This window comes from Heloderma suspectum, chromosome 2, assembly GCF_057233095.1.
Source record: "Heloderma suspectum isolate Gila_16-S chromosome 2, 16-S_ref, whole genome shotgun sequence".
Taxonomy (NCBI): domain Eukaryota; kingdom Metazoa; phylum Chordata; class Lepidosauria; order Squamata; family Helodermatidae; genus Heloderma; species Heloderma suspectum.
Window position 1 is genome coordinate 48237413 of NC_139459.1, and position 22345 is coordinate 48259757.

The following is a 22345-nucleotide window of genomic DNA, read 5'->3' on the forward strand; positions in this document are numbered from 1 at the left end:
GGTCGGGCCCCCCACTGCTAGACAGCCGTAAACCGCTGTCTAGAAAAAAAAACAAGGCAGGAGAAGCGCGAAGGGAACGATCCCCCTGGTGCCTTTCCTGCCTTGCTTTGGATAGGCGGTCGCCTCCGAGTTCGGAGGTAGCCATCTATCTAGTTAGGATTGCACCCTGAATGTCCCTTATTTCTATCACCACTGAAGAAGCAAACAAATGGCTTTTCAATTTAAGTGTTTAATCACTGCTCCTACTAACATAAACTAGGCAAGTGTTTAAAAGGGATGACTCCATTTTCAGGTGATATTTATTTATTTATTTATTTATATACTATCCAATAGCCGAAGCTCTCTGGGCCGTTCACAAAAATAAATGATGTATTTGTCTGAATTCCTCTAAGCATTCATGGAGTTAGGCTTGCATCTGTGTGGTTCCCCTCACCTGAGAATTCTCTGTTCAAACAGCTCCTCCAGTACAACTGGTAATATTGGACTTGATCAAGAGATACCTGTATTCGAAAGTGCAATGGGAACAATTACTACCACACATTGCACTTTCATGCAGATACGCACATGCATCCGCATTTAGATTCAGATTGTTGTTTGTTACGTTCATAGCCTTTGTTTCATGGAATCCAACAAGGCATATGCAGAGTACCCAGGTGGTCTCCTATCCAGGCACTGACCATACCCAAGCCTGCTTAGGTTCTGCAAGATCGTTCTATCATGTGCCTTCAGTCCACGTCATGTGACCAGATATGTACTTCTCATCTGTATTAAAGTGAGACTGGACTCTCTCTGACTGGAGAGACCAGCATTACTATCTCCAAACTGCAATGTCATGGTGCCTGCAGTTTCTGCATGTTCACTATTTGGTGCATGCAAAACTGTTGGTAGTTCTGTTATGCCAACATGATTTGTTTGTTACCAATGTGAAAGAGTGATCCTGTACACATTTCCATAGCCAGAAAATAGAATTCATTTTCTATGAACAGCAAAATGTAATAGGCTATGTCAGTTAAGCGGCTATTCCATACATGCGTCATAAGCAAGAAACTTTCTGAACTGACGCAACTACTGGTACAAAAATACTTTCCTTATCAACCAAATTATTTTCATAATTTTAAATATCATGTGTATAGTTTTAGGATGTGATTTTTTAAAAATGTTTCAGAAATGAACATTGTTTGATAGAACACAGAATAAACATCAAGAGATTATCAGCATTCTGCATGCTGGGAAATATGGTCACTGCACAAAATTGACACACAGAGTGTTCTCTATGGAAGAATCTTGCTTGCTCACAGCTGTTTTCTCTGATAACAGTGCATATTACAGAACATATTAAAGTGATAACTTTGCAGGTTTATCACTTGTGCTTCAGGAATATTTTAATTCCAATGAATATGGCTTGAAACACAGGTTTCAAACGTCTAGTTCTGTATGTGTGTGTTCTCTCTCTCTCTCTCTCTCTCTCGCTCTCACACACACATACGCATACAGAGATATGTCATATACATATCATATATATGGAAACAACTAGTTTAGATCAGATTAAAATTAACAAAAGCTTAAAACGGATTTATACTGTTCTCTCTTAATAGGTAGTCCTCAACTAGTTCTAGCAATTGCCCCAACAAGACAATAAATAAGAAAACTGAAACCAATGCTACTTTCCATTTTCTAGAATAATGAATGCAATGAGAAACATAAACACTGGAAGTTATTTTTTCAAAACTAGTTGTTTATTACCATACAAAAAAGTAGAAAGTCCCAAAATTATTGAAGAAAGTGCCCTTAATACATTTACTTATAAGCAAGTCTAATTGATTTTTGTGGCCTTTATTTCCAAGCAAATGCGCTTGATCATGGTCTAGACATTCAGCATAAAATTGTTTTCTTGATTTGCTCATTCTAGGAAAATATGATTCTGGCACTCCCATATATGAGGTCATCACATGTGAGACCTTCTAGTAAGCTCTGGAAAATTGGGAGTGATGGTCCTCTCTCTTCCATCCACAAACAGTAGCATTCCTTGCATGGGTTGAAAAAGTGGAGCCATCATTGCCCTATTCAACTGTGTTGTGATGGATGGGAGGCAGGGAAAAAGAAGACGTTTCCTTACAGGTGGATGCCCTTTTTGTAAACTTCTCCCAAATTACTGATAGGCTGCCACCACAGGCTGATCCTTTCCTGAACATTCTAGGCTATCCAGCTGCTCAGGGAAAATCTAAACCCTATTACCAAGGTTCCCTTCATTCAGCCCAGCTCTAGAATTACTTTTTTATTTTAAAGTGCTTTGCACTTTCTTTCCCCAAACCCAGAGAACACTAAATCTTACAGGAGCTTGTGAACTTATCCTTGAAATATGGTAGCTTCACGATGCAGTCTTGACAAATGGGGAAGATTTTAATGAGAATTTTGTTTAAAGCCAATGCAGCCAAAAGGAGTTTATTTGGGAAAGGGGGAGTAAAAGAAGAAAAGGGGAAGGCAACAATCACACACAGAGTGCAAATAAAAATAAATAAATAAAGTCAGTATAACAGCTAGTACATTTCATCTACCCAAGTATAACTTTGAACTTCAGAGCACTGAGACCAGCATAAACTTGATGGAGATGAACTATTCTTGCTTTTTAATCTACGTTTTTAATTGGTTTTGTTGTTTTAACAGTTTCAACAAACAACAAATAAACCGCTTTGTTGTTTATTCATTCAGTCGCTTCCGACTCTTTGTGACTTCATGGACCAGCCCACGCCAGAGCTTCCTGTCGGCCGTCGCCACCCCAGCTCCCCCAAGGTTGAGTCACCTCCAGAATATCATCCATCCATCTTGCCCTTGGTCAGCCCCTCTTCCTTTTGCCTTCGGCTTTCCCTAGCATCAGCATCTTCTCCAGGATATCCTGTCTTCTCATTATGTGGCCAAAGTACTTCAGTTTTGCCTTTAATATCATTCCCTCAAGTGAGTAGTCTGGCTTTATTTCCTGGAGTATGGACTGGTTTGATCTTCTTGCAGTCCAAGGCACTCTCAGAATTTTCCTCCAGCACCACAGTTCAAAAGCATCTATCTTCCTTCGCTCAGCCTTCCTTATGGTCCAACTCTCGCAGCCATAGGTTACTACAGGGAATACCACTGCTTTAACTATGCAGACCTTTGTTGTCAGTGTGATGTCTCTTCACTATTTTATCAAGATTTGTCATTGCTGTCCTCCCAAGAAGTAAACATCTTCTGATTTCCTGGCTACAGTCAGCATCTGCAGTAATCTTTGCACCTAGAAAGACAAAGTCTGTCACTGCCTCCATGTTTTCTCCCTCTATTTGCCAGTTATCAATCAAGCTGGTTGCCATAATCTTGGTTTTTTTGAGGTTGAACTGCAACCCAGCTTTTGCACTTTCTTCTTTCACCTTCATCATGAGGTTCCTCAGCTCCTCCTCGCTTTCAGCCATCAAAGTGGTATCATCTGCATATCGGAGATTGTTAATGTTTCTTCCAGCGATTTTAACTCCAGCCTTGGCTTCATCAAGCCCAGCACGTTGCATGATGCGTTCTGCGTACAGGTTGAATAGGTAGGGTGAGAGTATACAACCCTGCCGTACTCCTTTCCCAATCTTAAACCAGTCCGTTGTTCCGTGGTCTGTTCTTACCGTTGCTACTTGGTCATTATACAGATTCCTCAGGAGGCAGACAAGATGACTTGGTATCCCCATACCACCAAGAACTTACCACAATTTGTTATGATCAAATAAGCCACTACAAGAAACATTTATGGATTGTCATTCTGTGTTACCCTCTTCATGTTCCATCTTACTTTATTTATTACATTTCTATACTGCCCAATATCTGAAGCTCTCTTTTCAGTTCTGGGGTGTGTTTCCATGCTATCAGCTTCACTTTGTTTGCAATGTTGTTGCGATGTTTCCCCAATCGCATCCTCTCCTTTTCCAGTTTCCACAGTGCTTAAAGTCCTGCCTTATCATCACTGTAGCCTGGGGCTCTGTGCTCTTTCCACTGAGCTCTAATCGAATTATTTTCTTGATGGCTGTGTGGAGTCTGGGTTGGGTCTGATTACCTCATCGGTGTCCCCACCTCCTCGGCTGTGTTTCCAGGACAATGGAAGGAGAAGCTACTGGAGGAGTATGGGATTTTTTTTAAAGGAATCAGCTTTGCTTTCGTGCGGCTTCCCCCAAACACACACTTTCTCCTTTCCCCTGAAAGTCCAGATGCACCTGCATTTCAGGAGTAAGCCTCATTGAGCACAATGGGAGTTACTTCCAAGTAGACACACATATGCATGTGCTGGGAAAGAGGGTGGGGAGAACATAAAGAGGGAAACTAGCCCCCATTTTAATCCAGAGGATCTCATTGACCACAATGGGAGTTACTTCTGACAAGACAGTACTGGGCTTGTTGTAGGAAAAAGACAGAAACCAGCCCCTATTTTAATGCACAGGATCTCTATATGGAAGCTGTGAATGAGTTACGTTGGAAGGCAATGGACCGAAACCTCGAGATCACGCTTAGGCTTTGATATGTGCCATGTCAACTGAGGGGCTTCTCTGTTATTTCTGTGGTCATTGAGAGGGCAAGCCTCATTCAGCACAATGGGAAGGAACACCCCTTGACTGGGGTCATGGGCTGTGTTCTCATGCTTATTTTCAATGAAGTTTTAAAAGTTGGTCCCTCAGCAACCTGCTCCAAAATGGTGATGAAACTTCCAGAAAACAGGGAGGGAAAGGGTTTGGTCACTGAGGTCAGGCTGGGCTACACACCCCATGGGCAGGACTATGATACTGGACCCAGTGCGATTGTGGAATCAGGTCAGTAATGGAGCAACAGTGAGCTGGAAAAGTCCGACTATAAGCAGTCTCAGAAGAAGCAGGTTTTCACCGATAAAATGCAGGGCTGGTGCTGAATGGCCACGATATCATGGAAACGCAGAGACCTCACTGTGCAGCCATGTTGGAGTAAATTGCTGGTGGAAACACAGCCCTGGTATGTTTGTATAATAAACTACAACAGCTGCAGAATTGATGGCCACATCTGGCTTAATCTTTGCACTTTTGTGACGCACCAAATTTGTGACGCACCCCACACACTTTTTATACCATCTAGCCTGATTAAGTGTTCTAGAGAACTCGAAAGCTCACATACTGTTTTGTGGCATTTGGTTGGTCGTAATAAAGTTATTGTTCAACTGTGGATTTTGGATTTTAAACTATGTACAAACATTTCCCAGAAAAATAAATTAAATAATGGTGGGAGCCTTGTTGATAAGTGATATAAATGGAAAACAACTTCCAAGAAAATAGTCCTGCTTAGCTGTACCTCTAGCCAGTCTGCCTTGATGTGTCAATCTTTGAGCTAGAGCCAGATGTCGAACTCACAGGATCCAACTGTCTATATTATAGCCTGAAGCTATTTTCCAGTTTTTAGCTATTTCCACTGCTAATAAAAACATAAACAATTCCTTGTAACATGCAAGAACTTTAGTTTGCAAATATATAGAGAACAAAGAAAGCAATGCATCTGGTTCAACTGTTTCATTTTACATCCCATGAAATAATCATACCACAAAACTGACCACTTTGCAAGGCTATCACATGTGGATGAGGGAACCTTTTTCCTAACATCCTCTCCAACATAAGGGTAAGAGGGCATGATTAATGTAATGAACTTTGTGAAGGTTTGAGCCTACAGATGTAAAGGGGAAAAAACTCAGGCTTAGAGGCCTTAACAAATCTGAACCCTCATTATAACTTTTATTTTCTCTTAATGCCTTTTGTATCACTCAGCTCTATCGTGTAAATACATTTAGTTGTTATTTGCTTGCTTTAATTTACCACTAAACTGTTGTGGTTAAACCCTGTGTCTAGAGTGCCAATCACCCCAAACCTACAGCCTAACCCCATGTTACTGGAAAGGGGAAGGTAACGGAAGGAAGGTGGGACTTTTAAGGAGGCAAGAGATCCTTAAGGAGTTGCTCATGGGGTCCAGGTCATAAGGGGAATCCTGACAAACCTTTACAGGGGTATAGTGCTGTCTGTGAATCACCTTAAGTGAGGATTCTCATATCCTTACTGAAACCGTTTCCAGAGACAGCTTCATCCAAATAGTGTTCCAAGTGGCTTCAGGAAGAAGAAGTATTAAATTTGCTTCCTTTACCATTCTTAACCCTTCCCCAATGCCAAAGAACTCTCAGATAAGCAACTGATATATGATGGATATTGTCATCATACTGTATGATGGATACTTTCATGCCACCTGTTCCTTGCAAGCACAAATGTACAAAGATTATTAGGAACCAAAGCGGTCCATAATCCTTTAGGAGATGGACTGGGGGTTGTCCAGTGATCAGAACATCTCTGATGTAAGTGTTCTAGAGACTGAATCAGAAAATTATTTAGAGGTATAAATAATTACACCTCCTTAACCAATCTGAACCCTCTTTATAAGAGAACCAGCCAGGTTAGACCAGCTGAGGCACTGCAAAAAAGAAGGAATAATCTCAGAACATATATTGGGAACAAAACACAGGACTTCCAGACAAGTGTTCCGATCACAGACAATCTAGAAGGAACTGTTGTTCTGTTCAGAATATACATTTGTCACATCATCATAGAGAGCACAATCAAATAGAGCATAATCAAATAGTTTCAGCATGCCAATAGACAGTCTTGGGGATACAAGGTAGGATGAACAGGAAACCCACTCGAAGAACAATTGTAAGCAACTCTTTCTTCTTTTAATGAGCTCTTCATGGTCCCACATATGGGAATATCAATTGGTGGAGGGAGGGTCAAAGAGAGCACATGGGTTCTCTACTGAAACCGCCTTCATGTTCTGCCTGGAGCCCAAGGGTGCAGTGCTTGAATGCAGGGTGAGAGAGTTGAGCAGATAGCAGTTGTACAAATGTCAACAAGAGGAAATCCTCTGGCAAAGGCCATTGAGGTGGCCACAGATGTGGAATATATTAAGATTGGTTTAGGGGAGGGAATTCTTTACATGTCACAGCAGTGGGATATGATTCTCACTAGCTGGTGAAAGCAGAGTTAAGTACAAAAATAGGAGTGCCCTTTGTTAGACCCCTGTAAACTATGAAAAGGGAATTAAGTCTTACAAAATTGCTTAATTTTGTCCCCATAGGAAGCTACCACATGTCTAACATCCAAAGAACGCAAACTTCAATTATCTTCAGAGCTTCAGGATGGAGCAAACTCTGGCAAAATCAGATTGATGAAACAATCTTGGGTTTGAACTGAGACAGAAGGAGTACCTCTCTCCAAAAAAATGCAAAAAACGCGGGTCCATCTGAATTGCTTTAAACTCTCACAGAGCAGCCCAGTGTTAGGGCCACTAGGATAGTGCCCTTGCAGGACAATGTGTAGAAGTGCTAAATTGCCAGTGGTTCAAAGAGTTTCCACATCAAGCAAGCTAGGAAGAGAAGCAGGCTCTATTGCAGGACTCCTGGAGGAGAATATGGGTCCAATATTAAGTTGCCCACAAAGCAAGTGTTTAATTATGGGATACATAAACAGAGAGACATCTTTGACTGGCCGGTAAAATGCTGAAGTGACTACTATTTAACCCTTGATGGAAGATCATGAGAGGCTGGCATCTCTTTCAGAGAAGAGATCATCAAGGAAGTATTACAGAGGAGAAGATACAACTGTCTCCATGAATCCCAGACAAAGAATATTTTCCACTGGAAACATAAAACTTGGGCGTAGAAGGCAGTAGTGTCAGTAAAGCTAGGCTCAGTGCAAAGACTTGTAAGGATGAGATTCACTGCATCATGCTCCATAAAAGTGATGTGAATGTGCTCTTCCTGTGGATACTAGTTCTTATACTGACCGGGGACCATAGTGGGCAATACTTTGAAAGGATGGAATGGCATGTCCTTATTTATTATTTATTTAAACATAATTATTTATTTAAAGCATTTTTATCCTACTCTTTGAAAAAGGGATAGAGGTGGAAAAGGAAAACAAACAAATTCAGGTATCAGTTCTTAAGGGCACAATCCTATAGAGATAGTCATCAGTCTCTGAACTTGGAGACTGACAACAATTAAATGCAGGGCGGTCGGAGCACAGAGGCAATCCTCTTTTTGGCTAAATAGGCCATTTCATCTGTCTAGCCAGGGAGCTTTGGAGCAGGGGGCGGGGGAGACTGTGCAGCGCATAGGAAGCTGTGTAACATGGCTTCCACGGCCTCTTCCCCTCCCCTCCCCCAACTCCTTTTCCCCATTTCTGACTGCAGAGATGTAGCAAACATGGAGAGAACTGTGCTGGCTATGAGGGGGCAGGGAGTACAGTTCCCATGAACTGAAAAATCTTATGGCCCTCTAGACAGTGTCTAGTAGCCATAGATTGCTCCTTCCATTTACAAAGTTCTTATAATGACCAGCTTGAATGGAAACATCTCAGGGAGAGGAAAAGCCAAATACAGCTGGTCTCTCAGCTGAGCCATTTAAGTGGCCACTGCTTCCCATCTCTTCTTCTGCTGCAGCCAAGAGAAAAGATATCCTTGCGTGTATGGTATAGGTAAAAACGCTGAGATACTGCAAGTATAAAGGGTACTCCTCAGACTAGCATTCACAACTGCAAATGTGGCAGACACCACAGCTTCACCCAAATAGGACAGCTAGCTGTGAGAAAGAAAAATGGTGAAAGGATTCAGAGAATGAAGGTGCACAAACACTGCAGTACAAAACTGGGAGACAATCTATCACTGAAATTGAGTAGATCTCTGCTCCCATTTGATAAAAAGAGTTTATAAAGGATTTGTATTTTATGAGAGGCAGACTTGGCCCATAAGTCCTTTAGGTGAACATGTCATGAGAAGGCACATAGCCTTAAAAAAAATTTTTCCAACAGACAATTTACCCTGGGCAATTTAAATTTTGAAAGCTCATGATGATAGTAAGCCTCAATAAAACATTTTTAAAGGAAATTGGAGGAAACAGTGTCAAAGTGCATTTCTGCTGAAGAAATATTCACAAAAGAACTACTGAAATTGAAATTTTATGGATATTCTCTATGTAGAGTTGACAAGTAGCTGGGAAAAGAGATTATATCCACCCACCCTCAAACGCCTGATCTTCCGAAACTGTAGCTTGCCAGAAATTATGGCTTGCGCAGAATCCAACACATACAAGATCAATCTATGCAACACTGGGGTATTGTACTGATTTGCTTTATATATTGTGTTCAACTCCAAAGGGACATTTAATGCACAAATACCAAACAGTTTTTAAGATGAAGTGAATAAGAGCTATTCTAACCCTACACTGTGAATATGTTCTACACAGATAGAGCCACCTTTGAGCAAGGCAACAAAAGCAACAGTTTATTGATTAAAACACAAATAAACAATGCCACACTACTGTCCTATAGCTCTACTGCTTGAATGTACAAATTAACAGGCAGTTAGAGATCAGGACATTTAATTCAATGTGCACAAAGTGTGTCTTACAATGAAGACAGATACAGTACTGAAAAAATAGTATCTCTGTCTCTAGTCATTTAGTCATGAGTAAAACACACACACACACCTTTTATAAAGATGAAATACTATGATGCACCAACTACAGAACAGGGTTATCAAAAACCCAGTTAATCCCAAGTAATGATCTGAAGCCACTAACAGATTTCTTTAGTACTAGTGGTGAACATATTATTTTGAAGGTATCTTCTTTTATCCAATTGTCTGGCACTGGACAGAAAATCCAAACTGACAAACCTGAGATAAAGCATACTTGCAAAGTCTTTGTAATACCTATAATGCCTCGGTTTCACTTTTCTCTGCAACTGAGGTAGCTCTGATATATTTTTTTCTCTTAGACTTTTGATGGTAAATGCAGCAACAGCATTCATATAGCTGTAAATTGACCCTGTCATGGTAGCAAATTGGTGTGACTCTGTAATTTGAAATGAACTTTTACGGCAATACTCCAGCCTCAGAGTGATTACGAATCGTACATGTGACTGAACAGCATGAAGTGTTTCCCATACAATGTTCTGGGATTAATGCCATCTAACAAACAAAAGTCCTAAAGCTGTTAATCAGCCATAGGATCATCCTACAATCTTGGTCCTACATCACATCAAAATTCACTCTATTTGACAGAGTGAAAACAATACTGATTATCTTTATTTTAAAAAACCTTTTAAAATTTCAATCCATTTCTCAAATGTTTTAAAAAATTAATTTAAAGAAGCATCCCTATGTTGGCACATTATGCACACTATTGCTTCCTCTGGCCCACTACAGCTCTCCAAACTCTCAGGCAGGGTGTAACAAAGTGATCTGGTATGCTTGGAAGGCTGGAAGCTGGGTCTGACAAGCTGTCTGTCAAGACAGAAACCCCTCCTCCATGATAGAATCAGGGAGGGAAGGGGGAAAGAGCACAGCCTTACTGACAGTTGGGACTTGTCAGTTGGGAATAGGCAGTTAGGCTGAGAAAGGAAAGTGGTGGTTTCTATCAATGCCTATCTTTGTTGTACAAGTATCTACTTGTACTGCCCTCTAAATGATCTCAGGGCTTGCGTTAGTGTAGGTAGGATTGTAGCAAGTTTGGTTCTTTTGCTCCTGAGCATATGTTCTATACTTTGATCCATCTGTAAACCTTGACTTTTTGTCTATGAATAATTAGGCCCCATTTGGGGTATTCAGTGAAACCTGTGGCATACATTTAGAGATTCCTTCCTTGCAGACCTCCCCCACAAAGTCTTATTCTCAACTGTGCTCACTGTGTTCAGATTTATAAAGATAAGAGTGCTTCCAGCCCAACTTGGGAAATACAGCAACCAGGGAGTGCCGGCAGTGACACTACCTGAGCAGACCTTGGGTATAATTAGTTATTTATTAATATCGGATAGGATCCTCAGTCATAGGGAGGTGGTACCTGTCACACAAGGGCATTCGCCAGCCCTTTGTTTCAGACTATTTTAGCTGTTTCAAAAATTATCTTGGTCCTAAATTCACAAAGGGCACAATCCTATGTGTGTTTAGACAGAAAAAAGTCCTACAACACCCAACAATGCTGGCTGGGGAACGCTGGGAGTTGTAGGACTTTTTTCTGTCTAAATGTGCATAGGATTGCACCCTAAGTGTATTCACAAATATCACTTGCTCCTGGTGAAACACATTAGTAATTTAGTCATATAAATTAATTTAGCAGTATACTAAAGTGATAATTATGAACAATAGCATTTGCTCCTTTTTAAAGTATTAATAAATAGTTGTATACTTGCTACACATTTTTTCTGTCAAGAGGTACACGTTTTATCTATGCTTTTTGTCTCAAAACTTTGAACTCTCAAGAGCTGAGAGGATCAAATAACAAAATTCAACATTTTGATAGATGATGTCTTATAAACCATGATTTATCTATCTTACAAGATTAACTAAACATGAAGCCTGTGGGGAGTTCAGTGTTGTGTTAAAGATCTTCAGCTTTGTTTTAAAAGTGGATGTGACAACTAATGATTTAAACTGTGATGTATCGTCAGCCAAAGACCAGACTGCTGAGGCACACACACAAAAATGGAGATAGCAGCCAAACTAAGTGTGCAAAATCAAGATGGCTGGTAGACTTTATCTACAGAAGACATTTTGAAAGCATTTGTATTTCTATGAAACATGACAACTGGTTAATGGAATTATAATTAAATAGGCAGAACTAGGAGATGAAAATTTGATGATAGAACATAAACAAGTGTCATTTCAAGCATGTTAAATATAACTAGTTGTTGTTCAGTCATTAAGTCGTGTCCGACTCTTTGTGACTCCATGGACCATAGCACGACAGGCCTTCCTGTCCTGCGCTCTCTCCCGGAGTGTGCTCAAGTCCATATTCATTGCATCGGTGATGCTATCTAGCCATCTCATCCTCTGCTGTCCCCTTCTCCTTTTGCCTTCAGTCTTTCCCAGCATCAGGGTCTTTTCCAGTGAAGTTTCTCTTCGCATTAGGTAGCCAAAATATTTGAGTTTCAGCTTCAGTATCTGTCCTTCCAATGAGCACTCAGGGTTCATTTCCTTTAGGATGGACTGATTGGACCTCCTTGCAGTCCAGGGGACTCATAAGAGTCTTCTCCAGCACCACAGTTCGAAAGCATCATTCTTTGGCGCTCAGCCTTCCTTATAGTCCAGCTCTCACAGCCATACATTACTACTGGGAAAACCATAGCTTTGATTATACGAACCTTTGTCGGCAAGGTGATGTCTCTGCTTCTTACTATGCTGTCTACGTTTGCCATAGCTTTCCTCCCCAGGAGCAAGCGTCTTTTAATTTCATGGCTACAGTGAAAGATCTGCGGTGATCTTGGAGCCCAAGGAAATACAATCTGTCACTGATTCCATTTCTTCCCCTTCTATATGCCAGGTAGTGATGTATACCTGATATATCAGATGCCATGATCTTTGTTTTTTTAATGTTGAGTTTCAAACCAGCTTTTGCACTCTCCTCTTTCACCCTCAACAAGAGGCTCTTGAGATCCTCTTCGCTTTCTGCCATTAGGGTGGTATCGTCTGCGCATCTGAGGTTGTTGATAATTCTCCCGGCAATCTTAATTCTGACCTGCGATTCATCCAACCTGGCGTTTCTCATGATGTACTCTGCATATAAATTAAATAAGCAGGGCAACAATATACAGCCTTGTCGTACTCCTTTCCCAATTTTGAACCAATCGGTTGTTCCATGTCTGGTTCTTACTGTTGCTTCTTGACCCTCGTACAGGTTTCTCAGGAGACAGGTAAGGTGGTCTGGTACTCCCATCACTTTAAGAATTTGCCACAGTTTGTTGTGACCCACACAATCAAAGGCTTTAGCGTAGTCAATGAAGCAGAAAGAGACGTTTTTCTGGAATTCTCTTGCTTTCTCCATGATGCAGTGAATGTTGGCGATTTGATCTCTAGTTCCTCTGCCTCTTCGAAACCCAGCTTGTACTTCCAGTAGTTCTTGGTTCACATACTGCTGAAGCCTAGCTTGTAGGATTTTGAGCATCACCTTGCTGGCATGTGAAATGAGCACAATTGTACGGTAGTTTGAACACTCTTTGGCGTTGCCCTTCTTTGGAATTGGAATGTAAACTGACCTTTTCCAGTCTTGTGGCCACTGCTGAGTGTTCCAAATGTGTTGGCATATTGAGTGCAGCACTTTAACAGCATCATCTTTTAGGATTTTAAATAGCTCAGCTGGAATACTGTCATCTCCGCTAGCTTTGTTGTTAGTAATGCTTCCTAAGGCCCACTTGACTTCACTCTCGAGGATGTCCGGCTCAAGTTCAGTGACCGCACTATCATGGCTATCAGGGACATTAAGATCTTTCCTGTACAGTTCTTCTGTGTATTCTTTCCACCTCTTCTTAATCTCATCTGCTTCTGTTAGGTCCCTGCCTTCTTGGTCCTTTATCATGCCTGTCTTTGCACAAAACGTTCCCTTGAGATCTCCGATTTTCTTGAAGAGATCTCTAGTCTTTCCCATTCTGTTGTTTTCCTCGATTTCTTTACATTGTTCATTTAAGAAGGCCTTCTTGTCTCTCCTTGCTATTCTCTGGAACTCTGCATTCAGTTGGATATATCTTCCCCTTTCTCCCTTGCTTTTCATTTCCCTTCTCTCCTCAGCTACTTGTAAAGCCTCATCAGACAGCCACTTTGGGGCAGAAAAACACACACACACACACACACACCTTTATGGAGTACAGTTCTTTCTTTTTCTAAATATACTGCATGGTTTTCTATTTACTTATAATTTATTATCAACTTGTCTTTCCAAGAGGTATCTAAAAGCAGCTCACATAATAGGCACAGCAATATCACAAATCTGTAATATAAAATCATTACCATCAAATACCAGACAAAAAGAAAGAATTGTATTCTTTTGAAAAAGCTATATGGGAGTACAACCACATCTAACAAAAACATTATGCAAGGCTGGAGAAAGGGAGAGTCTATAGCTTTTCTTCAGAGAAGCAAAAATAGTTTTGAAAGCAAGATTGCTGCCCGTGCCCATAGGTTTTGCAGATTTTTGTTTTCATGGGAAAACATGGGTAAGAATACAATAATTTTCCCTCTGTTGATGGAAGGCCTCTATCAGCAGAACAGGGAGGGAGCAATTTTCAGCAATTCCCCTCCATGCCCCCTCAGATGAGCAGATGGGGGTGGGGGCATGGGGCTGCACAGTAGAGGGGGAATTGCTTAAACCTGCCCTCTCTCCATTCTTCTAATGGAAGCCTTCTGTTTTTGGGTGGAAACTAGTTGCCTTTGGCCCCATCAGTGGGACCAAACAGAAAAGTGTGTATACACTCTGGGAAGCAAATCTTCTCTCAAACACTACGGTCTCCCATCCTTAGTAGCTACAGTTCCGTTTAGCAAAGGTGTTTTCCCTTTCCCCAGGATTGAAAACAGCTGACCAATGGAAGGGAGCCTGTGAAATCTGGCTTACTCTCATAAAGAAAGAAGGACGAAGAATTGCTACCAGTGCTGCTGCCCCACACTGGTCCATCCTGCATAGCAGCTGCATCCATTATCTTAAAGCAGCAGGTCTTTCTTTGCTCCAGCAGCAGCAGCGGATCTCCCCTGAATATGCAAAGGAAGCTGCTGCTTTAAGATGATCACAGCAACATCTGAAGAGAAATAATGATGGGAGCAGCAGTTACTCCTGCAGCTTCCTTCTTTCCCATAGTAAACTAGCCCAAAAGCCTGGCTTTTGTGAATACTGGTGGAAGAAATCCCCACTTACTTCCTCAGAATTCCAAACAGACAGAGGAGGAATTCCATGGAGTCCTTCCATCTGTGAACTGAGCTGAGTTCCAGGTCCCTAGCCATCTGCAAGCCAAGTGTTGTACCAAAGCATCCCTTGTAATATCACAAAGGATCCTGGTGAGTACCACTTAGTGTGTACAACAGCAGCCACTTGGGCTAACACATCATCTTGAGCCAGCCCCGTATGTTCCTTTTCAGGCTTATTTCATTTCATCCAATTTTACAGAAAATTTGATGCAAGGTAATAATAATCCTTTAAGTGACACCAACTTTGGAGCAGTCACCTTCCCCCTTAATTCTAAGGGAGATAAAAATCAGGCAAACATTACTGAAGCTAAAGAATAATTTTGCTCAAAGATACTCATTGTAACCATGCCAAGAATCAGTAAACCATTCCTTGTAATACAGAGGAACATAGCTTGTTAATGTTCTAATAGACGGTCAGCTGTAAAGTCAGAGGATCAGTCTTTGCATATGAATAATATCAGGACACACATGATTGCATTTATAAAATGAAGTTACACTATTTTCAATATTCAGCTGTAGAGAGTAGACAGTAAGGGTGAATGCTGATAAACAGTTTATACATTTTGTGAATGTCCAAAAAGAGCTATAGATTTCCCCACTTTTCAGACAAAGACCAGTGAATGCTGATGATAGACGCTCACCAGTCTATCTCTGAATTTTGGGGCATTCACAAAATTTGTTTGGTATTATCAGCATTTGCCAACATTTGCAAACTTCATTCTTAAACATGCATACCAGTTTAGCTTTTAGATCAGTAAATATGTTTCAAAGGATCGTATACTAATAAAATTAAATATATGAAGCAAAAAGTCTGAACATTAGTGAACCTTTATTTCCATATGAACAACAGTTCTGTAATCTTAGCAGTCTCAAGTAATTTCAAAGTATGTGTCTAAGGTGTTCCCACACAAGTCCCATTGAAACAAAAGTGCCTTCAAACACACCTATTAATGAGGCACTTTTCCCAGCTCTAGGTTACACTGACATACATTCTTGGCAATATGCTATGTAGCTCACTATTAAAACTTATTCTGGATTTCTAAATCTCGGTTTGTTTTTTTCTAACTGACCTAAGGGGCAGTTAGGCACAGCTACTTTTTTATTTGTCCTGACAAAGTAAAGGAAAAGATAAACAACAATTTTGTTTTAGAACAAAGCAAAAAAGAACCATTGCAACATCTTAATTCATTTTGTAAGCCTCACATGAAGACATAACAGAGTTTAAACAAAATTCATAAGACATAACAGAGTTTTAAAAAAATTAATAAGATATTTACCATAGCACTGGTAAATATCTATCTAGAATATATTTGCCTAATTCACGATGCAGCCAAGACAAAGCAACACTCACCAAGCCATCCTGATCCAGAATTGGGGATGCACATGTCTGTCTCAGCACTAGGCAATACAAATCCAACTACAAAAACTTCCACCCCGTCAGCCATTAGTGCCATTCCAAGGACAAAGAAGAGGGCCCACTGAAAACGCCCATGGCCACATTCTTGAATGATCAGCTCATACTGCTGTGCAAGTTCTTCTTCATCAGCTTTTCTCTCTGTCTCTAGTTCAAGACGGTCTTTGTAGTCATCTCGTATGGGCTGCCCTAAGGCTGACATCCCATCCTTGTTCTGTGCTGTATTTGGGATTCCCTGATACTCTCCCTCATAAATTTCATCATCTTCATCATGCCCTTCAGTTGCTTCACTTGATCCTTCATCTTCATTTCCTTCTCCATCGTAATTTCCTCTTTGTGTATAATACTCATCTGCAACTTCACGTTGGAATTTGTTGTAAGATCTTTCCATATATCCATCTTGAGCTTTGTCTACAGCTTTATTCGCCTTCACTGCCTGCTTCTTAACTTCCTTGGCAATGTCCTGAGCCCCTCTCACCAATGAAGTCCCATCTTCCACTTTGTAAGCTCCATCCATCTTGCATTAATCAGTGTGTGACTGAACTAATTCTGTGTATAAGAACTATTGTGTACTAGAGAACAGCAGCAGGAGACTCCAAAACACATTCAGTTTCAAAACAAGATCTGGGAGAAAAACATAAGAAAAGATTTAAGTTTGTTCATCTTCATAGGATCATAGAACTGATCTAGAGTCACCTTTGCCCAAGAGACAGGACTATCTACCCACCAATTCCCCACAAATCAACCATGCTACTCTAACCAGAGTCCACCACAAGCAGAGAACTGGTGCACTGCAGAAAGGTTCTTGCAGAGTAAATAGCTCTAGATGACACAGGCAAGGGAGCCAAGCAGCACACTAAAGAGGAAAACAATTTTTCAGGCATTTTTGCTGGCTTCTGTAACTTATATACTAAAATACGAGGATCAGTTTAGAAGTAGAGTGAATTTCCAAAATACAGCTTAGAGCTTCCACAGGGGCATAGGCTTGTGTATCACTTACACATAATCCATACATGAATTATAAAATGTCACCGAAGCATTTCCAGATGATAACAGTAGCTTGTTCTATACCATTCGCAGTTCTTTGTCCATATCAGTCCTGATGATTGTTACAATTAGTGGTGTACTGAGCTTCGTAATTCCTAGTTTGGAAGAACTAATCTCAGAAACTGGTTATGTTTGCTTCAAAATACAAGGTGAGGATTACAGTCAGACTTCATCTCAGGCTTGGATTGTAATTCAAGCTGAAGAAGTCAATTCCGTTGTCCTTCCCCCTTTCTGCCTCATTTCAAACCCCCTTCCACACACTGAAGGGGAAGGAGGTCTCTTTCTTCCTCCATCTTTTTTTTTCCTCCAGCACCCAGCATGTTTCTGTGGCTGCAAGCCAGGCACCAGGGGCACTGGGAAATATAATATTCCCCATGCTGTTTCCCAGGACTTCTGACACTTGGCTCACAACTATAGCAAAATGACAGGTACCAGAGGAAGAAACCTGTCAGCCTGCCACTGGAGCACTGAAACAAAGAAGGTAAGCAGTTGAATGGATAGATAAGAAGTGGTGTGACTGCTTGGGAGTGGGGGTGGGACAGAACCCTGCCATGGTCTAAAAGACAACATCAGGGCACAACAGAGTCTGATCCAGCTCATAACTGAGCTTGAAATAAAATTATATATGTATTAAAATTATTGTTAGGTCACCTTTAAAGGTAAAACCTTCAAGTGCTGTACAGGATTAATAAAAAACATTAAAATATACAAATAGGCAATAAATATACAATAAGATACTATAAAAACTATAAAAATAAATTACACCAGTAAAACCTGTAGCCACAGATTATAGGAAAGTCAGCAAAAAACAGTGGGTCCTCAGAGCCTTCCTGAAGACTTGCAAAGAAGGGGCCTGATGAATCCCTGATAAAAGTTGATTCCAAACTCTAACCACTGAAAAGGCCCTCTCTTTGTTTATACTCACCAGCTGAACCACTCCCTTCCACTTGTTCAATGAATGCAATATTGTTGCATGAAAAGGGCTTAGGTTCATCAGCCTAAAACTAGATGGCAAACTCATTTGAAATCAAATCAAGTATGAATTTAGCTTCTGAACTGTAAAGACTTTGTGCCACACAAGAATTCCAGCCTGTATTAATCTTGATGGCTGATATATGCTTAGCTATTTCATCTGTAAGAAATTAATGACACCTGAAGGCCAACAGAGTGAAGGCAATTTAATTAGACAGAAAGCCAAACTTCTCTCCAAGGACTGTGACTTTAGTCCCAAACACTCTTATCACAATGATTTAGCAATTCTTCTAAGATAGGAAAGGGGTGGAATTGTAACCACACAGTAACATTTTCTAGTGATTAAATGAAAACATATTCTGTCCTGAGAATGGTTCATGAGTGGAGCATCTTTGATTTAAAATCTGCCTGACATTGTTCCAAAACATCTCATGAAAATGACACTGTAAAATGGTGACCTCAGCCAGCAGAGTTACATTCTATAATATATCATGTAAAGATAATGTGATTTCATATAATCCACAATTGAAAGCTTAGCGTGATATGAAAAGAGTGGAAGACAGGAGAGAGAAGGAAAGAACTTGATTCCTTGCAAAACGCATATATTATAATTATTATTAATTTTGACTCACATTCCCTCACTGTGGCTAAATTAGTTTATTTTCCACTGTGTCGTTATCCTTCATTGTTTAATAAAAAATGACTTCTGTAATACCTTGTTCCTGAGTTTCTCTGTATCACCATCATAAATATAATTCTCTCTAACAGCCAACTGGTCAAGTGCCTATCAAATGGCTGTAACAAACCTCCCTAAAAATTGGTGCTTTGCCCAATTCAGGACATCAAAAAGGGCATTTCAGCTCATAAAACAGGGGCTGTGATTTCAGAGACACTTGGGGCCAAAGCATTTCACGGAAGGAGGGGAGCTTTGGAATGAAGCTTTCCAGGGTGGCAAGAGAGGCAGCTTCCAGTCTCCTCCAACCCCCCGTTTTTGTTTGTTTGTTTGTTAATGTCACGGTGCATTGACAGCAGCAGGAGTGGAGTCAAGTCAAGCTCCTGCTCTCTTCACACTTTTTTTTTTTTTTAAAGCAGGATCGTTCTTCTTTAATCACTGGTTTTCATGGGAGCTTTAAATGACACCGCGGCTCTCCTGCTGCTATCTCACAACTTCCCCTCCCTCTTCCCATGTTCTCTGAGAATGGGGAAAACCTGGCATTTTCTGTGCTTGTGACTGAAATCACAATTTCCCCCCATGTATTTCCCCTTTAGCACTTTGTCCTGCTTTGTGTGGGCATGTGCTAGGAGGTGTTGCTGGGCGGTGTTGAATAATATTGTCATGACAACAAATCGCTGAGAGGGTGGGGGCAGGTCACTGACCATGCTTCCAGTGACCAGTTCTGCCTCTCTCCCATTCCACTACGGGCGCTTCAACTGTAAACTGGTTAACCATCCCAAATGCTTCTCCGAGATCCCCCTGAACACAGAAATGCTCACTTCTGAGTAAACTCATTGGCTGTAAGGCTTTCCTTTCCTGGGAGTAAGTGCCATTGACATCTTTGTGGCTTGCTTCTGAGTAGGGATGCATAGGAGTGCATTGTAAGTCTACTTAGAGTAGCAGTCTTAAAGTCTCCCATCCCCTTCAATGCATTTACTTTGAACCTCCCCCTCCCATTGACTGCACTGACTGCTTCTTCTCTCTTTTACTCACCAGATTTTTTCCTCCCAGGGTGGATGGTGGAGTCTCCCTTCTCAGCCACACAGGAGAATGGCTTGACAGTTAGGATTTCAAGGGGTATTAAAAGTGCCTTTTCTCCTCCACTGAATAAATTCATCAGGCAGAGCTTGGAATGGTCATTTTTAATGGTTTCTTTTGTGTGTATGGAGTTGCTTTAGAAGAGGCAATAATGCTGAGGTGGTTTTCCATAGTACTCCCTCCCACCTAGCCAGCCACTATCTCTTCTCCTAGCCCACCTTGCAGGGTTGTTGGGAAGCCAGAATATGGGGGAAGAGCAACAACAGCGTGGGGGGGGGGAGCAAGCCAGCAAGCCCCAGCTGCTAGGGATGGCTTGGAGCATTGACTGTATACAAGTCCGTTTGTGGATTTCTTACTTCTGTACTTGGGAACCCAGAAATCGATATACCCTTCAAACTCAGTAGTGCAAGCAATATACTACGTTGAATTCCATCACACATTGACATATTTAGCAGAGAAAGACTAGCAGCACCAGCAATCTCGGGGTAAGCCATCGAGAAGACTCTCTCTCCCACCACAAACTCAGAGGGAGGAGGGGACCAGCTTCCATAGCCCACTATCCAGGCCACTAGAAGGGCTTCCAACTTCCCTCCTGCTGTGGAGGAGTGAAGGGATGAGCGGAGTCATCAATCATGTTACAGGAACTGAAGATCAGGAACAGGAGGGGGTGTGGAGCCAGCAGCCCCCTTCTGTCCTGATTGTTCCGTGCAGCTCTGCCTAGCCATGAAAAGGTATAGAGCAGGGGGACACGCTATGAGAGATGCCTGTACACAGGGTCAGTGTAAATCCCAGAAAGGATCTAGAATCAAATAGGGATGTACGAAAGTCACTTACCTTTTCGCAGCTTGGCTTCGCGGTGGGGGGGAGGCGCTTCGCTTTTCCCCCCTAAGTTCAGGCGAGGGGGGGGAGGCGTCCCGCCTCACCCGGCCGAAATTCAGGCCGGGGAGAAGCGCCCCGTCTCCCCGGCTGCGAAACAAAAAGTAAAAAAAAAAAAGACCCCGTGATAGGCTACATGACGATTTACGTAGCCTATCATGGCTGACTTTGGAAATCTAGCCATGATAGGCTACGTAAATCGTTACGTAGCCTATCACGGGTGTTGTTGTTTTTTTACTTTACTTTTTGTTTTTGCAATGGCGGCGGCGGCCGGTCGGAAGATCGGCCACCGCCCCCGCCCCTGACGAAACGCCGCCGAAATGCCGCCGGGACCCGCCGCCGAGAGGGACATTCGCCGAAGTTAAGTCCCATCCCGGGGGGGGGCGGGGGGCCGGCGGAGAATTTCCCCAACACTTTCGGGGGGCCGAATGCATCAGCACTCGGCCTCCCGAAGATTTGTGGAGAAATTCTCCGCCAACCCTACATCAGAGACATGATTTCTCACAACAATGGGGAAGCGATTTAACACAACATCACAGAAGCTAAGTAACGTAAACATCAGAGAAGTGCATAATCATAGAGGCTAATTACTCCCACTGGCAAAATCGAAGTGCGAGGCAATTCTGGAGGCTTGAAAGAGAGCTCTAGGGCTTTGATACGTTGGAAAGACAAATTATTCTAGTTACCTAGGTTACCAAAGGCATGGCCAGGTGAAAGACACACCCCTAGGAATGCCCCAATCATAATGAATTTAAAGTGGAGGGATGGGCACACAGCAGCTGAATCACAGGGGAGCCGAATTAAAAGAAAAACAATGGAGTAAAAGTACTCTGAAAAATGCAGCTTCCTCACAGGTAAACTCCAGGGTGGCTGCGGAGTGGCCATGAAATTGTGTATCCCTAATGACTTTACATCACAGCAGCATTGGAGAAAACCTCCCATGTAGGTGGCCCCCTAATAAGAACCCATTTCAGTGGCTTGCAGAACCTAAAGAGTGTTGAGGGCAGTTGAGGATATTGAAAAAAAATATCCTCGGAGAGATAGGTGTATACCGTAAGGTTAAAAAATCCTCTTCCCACATTAAGGGTGAATTTCAAGAGAGCGGAAGAAAAAGGACACATTTCCCATGCTCCAGAATGCCTCTCCCCCACCACTAAAAAAAAAAAAAAAGCAATCGCGTGCTCAGGTTTGGGGCTGCCAACTGGTCCTGTAGTACAAGATAGCACAGGTGTGATTTTTCCTTTTCACCTTCCCCTTACTGCACAACTCCTAAACAATATTACAAAGCTTTCAAGCTAGGACCTGAATAGGAATATTTCTGTTAGGGACAATGTTTTGCTGCAGGTCCCCACTTGTTCCTTTTAACACAGAACTTGGTAGAACTCTCAGAACCGCTGTCTATTCTCTTTGAGAAATCATGGACGATGGGGGAAGTGCCAGATGACTGGAGGAGGGCTAACGTTGTCCCTATCTTCAAAAAGGGTAAAAAGGAGGAACCT

General features: G+C 41.7%; 1 protein-coding gene across 3 annotated transcripts in view; it reads right to left on the reverse strand.

Moving 5' to 3' along the window:
- The window catches only part of SV2C (synaptic vesicle glycoprotein 2C), a 181477-nt gene that overhangs the window by 112547 nt on the left and 46585 nt on the right, over positions 1–22345 (reverse strand). For all 3 annotated transcript variants that reach the window (XM_084833436.1, XM_084833434.1, XM_084833435.1), the window contains exon 2: positions 16136–16822. In XM_084833436.1, the coding sequence (XP_084689562.1) occupies positions 16136–16715 (580 nt within the window). In that variant the 5' untranslated portion in view covers positions 16716–16822. The remainder of the gene's footprint in view (positions 1–16135; positions 16823–22345) is intronic.